The sequence below is a fragment of the Castanea sativa genome, chromosome 7 (assembly GCF_040712315.1).
Source record: "Castanea sativa cultivar Marrone di Chiusa Pesio chromosome 7, ASM4071231v1".
In the NCBI taxonomy this organism is placed as follows: domain Eukaryota; kingdom Viridiplantae; phylum Streptophyta; class Magnoliopsida; order Fagales; family Fagaceae; genus Castanea; species Castanea sativa.
In genome coordinates, this window is record NC_134019.1 from 11216680 (window position 1) to 11223794 (window position 7115).

Sequence of the window (7115 nt, forward strand, 5' to 3'; positions counted from 1 at the left end):
AAAAGACACAAACAAGTTTTTATCAATACATTAAATCAATCATTTATCAAGTACAACATGGCATAGTTTTAAATCCCAAAAGTTATCTTTGTTAAGTTTTCTTCTATGATTAACACTATTTTCCTTTCAAAGTAAATAATCAAAGAGTCTTTGAGAGAATAATATTACATTTTGTTGTGAAGTTTAGTTTTAAAGTATTCGTGGCTGCAAAACTGTTGGCTTTGTAGTTGCAATAAGTTGGAAGATTGTATCCAAGAACGGAGTCAGTACTTGGAATTAGAGGGCAGCTTGCTTATTGGTTAAGTACAACAACTTTTACCTTCAACTCTGCTATTTAACCATCGAGGGTTTTTATTTATTTATTTTTATCTTTGTTGCGTGCGTCTATAGTTGTATAAAGACAAAATTATTTTGTTCAAATTAAAATTTTTAGAAGACCATGTTATTTGTTTTGGGTAAAATAGGTTGATTAAGCTTAATATTTTTTGGCCTTACTATTGGTAATTTTTGTTGTTAGGCTAATTTTTTTGGACTTGTATATATATATATATTTTTTTATATTTTAGCTCTATAAATTTTTTAATGGAAATTAAAGGAGGAAATTGCTAGAGTTACAAATTTTTTACAAATTACTGGTATGTGAAGTGGTTTTTGGTGAGTAAAAATGTGATGTAAATGGTAGATCCGGATACAAACAACAAGAATTGCTACTTTAATTGTTTGTAAAAATGTTGGATAAAAGTTTGTGGTTATAGCATTACTTTTAAAAGAATCAATGATATTGTTAATAAAAAAAAAGTGTAATTTTATAGAATAAAATTGTTAGAATAAGTAATTAGGTAAAAAAGGAAAAGGGGGGGGGGGGGGGGGGGGATAGCAGTTGCCCCCAAGTCTTTGTTTGCTAGTTGATCTTGAGTCTTTGTTTGCTAGTTGATCTTTATAATCATTACTAACCAAGTGGCAAAATTCAGAAGAAATAATAATAATAATAATGAATATAAAATGATATGTGTACTTCAGATATTTGAATATCCCGGGCCCATAAATAATTTGACGGAAAAAATATTTGATTAAAAAATGAAGCATATATAATAATAATAATAATAATAATAATAATAATAAAGAATTATTACTGTATAAAACACAAAAAAATGTAAAAAAAATAAATAAATTTCAATGTTTTAATGCTACAAATGATTTTACTTTTTCTAGGAGAGCCACACGTCATAGGCTAGGCTAGTCGACCATTCTTGGGGGCCAAACTTTAAATATTTATATAAATTTATTTGTTATAAAATAAATAAATTTTCAAGAAGGGGTTTAGCCTATTTTTATCATAGGCTAGTAGGGGGGGGGGGGGGGAAATAGATAAATACCCTTTATTTTTAAAATATATAACAAAACGCACATCTTTCTAAACTATGTAGCAAGATGCTCCTATTTTGAAACTCAATTTTAGCAAAATCGAGTTCTGCGTAAAACTTAATATCCTCAAAATTAAGTTTAATATGTACTCTTAAGTAAAACTCAACATTAACAATAATAATAATTGGAAAAATATGCATAGAAGTGGAAACTGCTCCACTTGGAACTCATAGGGGTATTTGCAAGATATTTTGGAAAGTGGGGTGCGTTGCTACATTCTTTAAAAATAAATGGCGTTTAGACATTTTCCTCCTAGTTGGGGTCCTAATCTAGATCCGTCTCTATCTTTGACTTATATTTATATAATGCAATGTAGTTGTGAACTAAATTCTTCGAAATGGACAAAACTAAATTAAGTAATAGGTTTGTAGCTCAATAACATTGACCGATATTTTTTACAAGGAGAACTAGAGTTTAAATCCCACTTCTCCTGCTTGTTGTAGTAACTGAATTATAAAAAGTATAAATAAATTAAGTCATAAATAAAAACAAACTACTTGTCCAAACATTAACTTCATTTTAAACAAACTTTAAACTTCAATCAAAATCTAATGTAAAATTATAAATTTATTTATTTTGCAATGGGTATACACTTTTCATACATAAAATTTGGCCATTTTCACCGGATAAATCATAGATGGAATTATAAAATGGTTTCAGTTAAAGTATGCTAGTAGAATATATATTAATCATCTATTTTAGAAAATTTACTATGAAAAATTGAAAAGTTGTCAAAAAGTTAGTTAATTTTAAATTTTCACATAAAAAGCTTTTTAAAATGGTTTATTAATGTATGTCCTAAGTGCATACGTTAGTAAAACTTTTATAAAATTTATATTTTCTTAAATTTTCAAGTATAAAAATAAAGATTTTAGATTAAAAATGAGACAAAAATCAAAGTCTAAGACAAAGTCTCGTCTCCAGGAAGTTATTTTTGAATGTGACTCAAAACTGGTTTTTCGGGCTCTCAATGCAATGGTACCTCCACTCCTTTGCTAGCTATCTCAAACATCATCTCAGCATGTCTCATACAGCTACAAGATTTTAGAGCAGTACAGTTCTCACATGTTAGATGCCAAGGAAATATGTCAGCACACATTTTGGCACAATTTACCAAAAATTTAGATTCGATTGTAACTTGGATTGAGAAAACTCCTACTATTATTGAGGCCACTATAGCTCAAGATGTATTTCCTTTCTTTTCAGTTTAATAAAGTTAACGTATTTCTTATAAAAAAAAAAGTCTAAGATAAAGTATATTCTACCTTTTAATTATATTCTTTAATACTTAAAATCCAATTAGGCTTGACAACTTCTTTTGAATAAATTGTATCTATTATTATCATACATGATATCCTCGGTTGTGATTTTCTTAACTACGCCATTTTCAATCTAATAATTACAACAGCTTTTGTAATAATGTTTTAGAGCTATCCTTTTTAATATTTAGGTGATTTTTCACCTTCTAAGTTTTGTAGCAATCCAATATATTATTACAGTTGACGGAGTGCACCTTCAACTTTCTGGATAAGTGGTTTATTTTGAGTGCATTTTGAGCTTCCGCACTTTTGACTTTGACAATTAACGCAGCACATTTTGACAATTTCTTGTCAACTTGAACAGTTGTGTAGAAGAAATAGTAAGCACGAGATTTACTATAAATAACAGCTGCATGGACCAAAGTTTAAACCCATCAATCACCCTCTCATCTCCTTTTGACAATGTCTTCCTCACACTTCACCTTCTCCATCTACTTCCTAACCTTTGCTCTCTTTCTCCAAACCATTTTTGGAGCTAGCCCTCTCTTCCATTTCTGTTCAAGCTCTGAGAACTTCACCACCAATGACCCATATGAATCAAACCTAAAAAAGCTCTTGGGTAACCTTTACTATCAAACCCCTCTCCTGGGCTTTGGTCTTGGTTCAGTGGGTTCATATCCATACCAAACTAATGGACTTGCTCTTTGTCGTGGTGATGTTGCAACCACAGACTGCAGGACTTGTGTCAATGAGGCTAGTAATGAAATTCACAAACTTTGCCCATACAATAAAGGTGCCATTATATGGTACGACAATTGTCTTGTGAAGTACTTGAACAAGGATTTCTTTGGCCAAATTGATAATCAAAACAAGTTCTACATGTGGAACTTGAGGAATGTTAGCTATCCGACAACATTTAACGAAAAGACAAGAAAGTTGTTGAGCCTCCTAGCCAAAGAAGCATCTGTTACTCCAAAACTGTATGCAGTTGGAGAGCTAGAGCTTGGAGAATCAAAGAAGCTTTATGGTTTGGCCCAATGCACTAGGGATCTTTCTAACAGTGACTGCTTCAAGTGTCTTGATGGTGCAATTGGTGAACTTCCCCGATGTTGTAATGGGAAAGAAGGAGGAAGAGTTGTTGGTGGGAGTTGTAACATAAGATACGAGATTTACCCATTTGTCAATTCTTAGATTATGTACGTCCTAGGGTTTAGAACTACCCATATGTCGTAACATAAAATAAAGTGTTTGTAGAAACACCCTTATGATGATTCTCCATTTTGGAAGAATGCAGAAATAGAACCTACTTTGTATTCGTTGGATGTTTCAACTTTCAACCATCCTCATATGTTGTTAAATAAATTTTCTTTTTATGACTGTTACGGATAAATGACAAATTTTGCATCCTTAAATGGACAAGTAGGGTGGATGACTTCAAAAAACTTAACAAAAAGTCTAATACTGCAATAAATTTTAAACAAATTTTACAATTATTGAGGTGGCATTGGTATAGATGAAAAGTAATGTTAGTAGTGGTCTTATGTGAAAATGAAGTATACATTAATCACAGTTTTTTACTTCAATAATTGTAAAATTTATTGTATTTATAACATTGCTATTTTTTTTTTTTTTTTTTTGAGAATATCATTGCTGAAAACTTAAACCATAACTATATAAAAATCTTAAAAGATTTAACTTATCTCTATATAAAAATAAAAGAGAAGGCTGCTAACTACTCTATATTAATTGTTTATATTTTTTTTTTTATCCTACTTCTCTTCTAATACATCTCTTTTGTAATAATTAAACTCTAGTACTTTTATTTATTATTGGAGATAATACGAGTATAACATATGTCATAAAATGATCATGTGTCAACCTCGTGTCCAGTCCAATATAGGAGAGCACTAAAAAAAATTCTTACCCATTTTAAAACAATAATGTAGTACTACATTTCTTGGTTGCTGATTTCTATTGTGGCAAAAAATAAAATAACAATAACAATTATAATAATGAAAATAAAAGAGAAAGAGAGGGAAGGCTGCTAACTGCTCTATATTAATTGTCTATATATATTTTTTTTATCCTATTTCTCTTCTAATACATCTCTTGTGTAATAATTAACAAGAAAATTTTTTAGTTAAACTAACTCTCACATAATTACGTATCTCTTTTTGCTAGTAGTGTCATTTTTGTTTATGTTTCTTTTCTTTTTTTGACAAAGCTACCCAAATCCCAGGTAGCGATCAATGAGACAATACGTATTTGTTTGAGATCCGCTTATTTTGCTGAAATTAAAAAAAATTTGTTGAAAACACTATAGATAAAAGTAAAAATTAGCTAAAATAGTACAGTGAAACTCATGAATAGTATCAAAAAGTGCAGTGAGACCTATGAATAGTACCAAAAATAGGTTTAATAGTAAAATATGCTGACTTTTTAATTTGTGCCAAATGCACACTACATACCATTCCTCCTCTTTTTATATAAAATAAATAAATAAAAAATTTGAGAAACAACAGTTGTGTCATTGGATTTTTTGTGTGGTAGAAAGAAAAAATTTGAGAGAGAGAGAGAGGGAGAGAGAATCAGAAAGAACAAATCTTTTTTTTAAGTTCAAACACTCAAACCATAACCTTTTCTTTTTCTTTTTCTTTTTTTAATTATGGTCAAACCATGAATAACTGGTAGACGAAAACCAATAAACTGGATTAGAAAAAACAAATTTTTTATCTTTTTCTACAACATGTGACAAAACAGGACAAGGTGATGATTATATTTATATAATTATAAATGCAAAACCGCCTAAAATATTACTGTGCCGTAGCACCGAACATGCAAAATCACGGCAAGTTGGATGGTTCGCTGTAATAGTTGCTTTCCCCTTTTATCTAGGCCAAAATGGAAAGGAAACCAAAAAAAACACACACACACAAATAGGAAAAAGGATAACAAATCTGCAAAAATAATGTGATCTGGGATAGAACTTATATCAATGGAACAAAAATAGTTGAACTGTTAAACCCACCTTGCGAGAATGTATGCAGCACTAATTAATTGCAGCTCTAATATCCTGTGTTGTTGAGATTGAAAAAAAAAAAAAAAAAAAATTACTTTTTTAAGATTAGTGTTACATTAATTTGTAAAATTTATGTTCTAAAATTGACCATATTCTTAGGATCATTATTCTTTTATTATTAATGTGCCCAATCAAATGATGCATCAACATCAAAATTGGCATGTGCACTAAAGTGGAGCAGTTTACAACATTTAAGGATTTGATTTTTTTTTTTTTTTTGGTTGGAAACTGATTTGATTTTTATTTCTTAAACTCTAAAGACCAAATTAAAAACCGAAGAAAATTTTAAACAATAAACTGGTACTATTCACAGGAAACCCTCATATTAATTAGGAATTATATGTAAATTTATATATATATATATATATATATATATATATATAATAAACAAAAACCCAAAGATTCTTATTGATTATAAAATAATTTTAAAAAATAGAAAAAATTCCTTATAAATATTTTAAAACTAATGAAAAAATTGACTTTTAATCGAAGCAATATTCACGTCTATATATTTAAAACTCTTCCAATAGGATTTCAATTAAAGTAAACTATGTTAATAATTTTAATGTACTTATAATAAGTCATAGAGCAAAATTATTTCATACAACTTATAATACTTACATTTAGTATGCATGTGATCAACACTTTCTTTGGCTGTTGCAAATGGTATCGGAGCCAACCAGTAATGTCATGTGACTCAAGAGTAGTACAACACAACTTGAACTCTGATGAGGACATATGAAATTTATGTGAGAGGGATTGTGCCATCCCGATTTTGTAAATTTGATTGAAGAAGAGTATTCACATCAGTCTGTGTATAATATAGGAAAAAAGGTGTAGAATTTACATAGTTTTGCCTAAAAATCACTTACATCAGTCTGTTTATAATTTGGTAAATTTATAAGTTTGCTACAATAGCCATGTAAATTTACATTGATACTATTCATTTTGTATTTAATTGTTTATTCTTTCTTTACATATCTCAAGAATGAAAGAAGAGAGTGGATGATGATTGTTGTGTATGAAAAAAGAAAAATAATTCAAAAAATCAAGAAAAATAATATTTTGATAAAATGTAGTGTAAAATAAATAATTTGAGGTGGAGTGTTTTGAACAATGTTATTAATTCTGTTTCGGACCCCGTTTCAGTTTGTCTAGTGAAATGGAATATTTCGGTACCGGCCTATTTCGGCGTACCGTTTCAAGGTGTTCCGAGGTTCCTATATATATATATATATATATATATATATATATATATATATATATATATATATATATATATATATATTAACACACACATATACAACATAAAAGTTTCAATTTAAAGAAGTGTTACTATTATATAAAAAAAT

At 29.0% G+C, this 7115-nt stretch overlaps 1 protein-coding gene across 1 annotated transcript; it reads left to right on the forward strand.

Annotated features, from left to right (window-relative positions):
- The first annotated feature begins 3110 nt into the window (after positions 1 to 3110).
- LOC142642435 (antimicrobial ginkbilobin-2-like protein) lies at positions 3111 to 4074 on the forward strand. The gene has a single exon (XM_075816784.1). The coding sequence runs from the start codon at positions 3147 to 3149 to the stop codon at positions 3873 to 3875; it is 729 nt and encodes a 242-aa protein (XP_075672899.1). The 5' UTR covers positions 3111 to 3146; the 3' UTR covers positions 3876 to 4074.
- The last annotated feature ends 3041 nt before the right edge of the window (positions 4075 to 7115 follow it).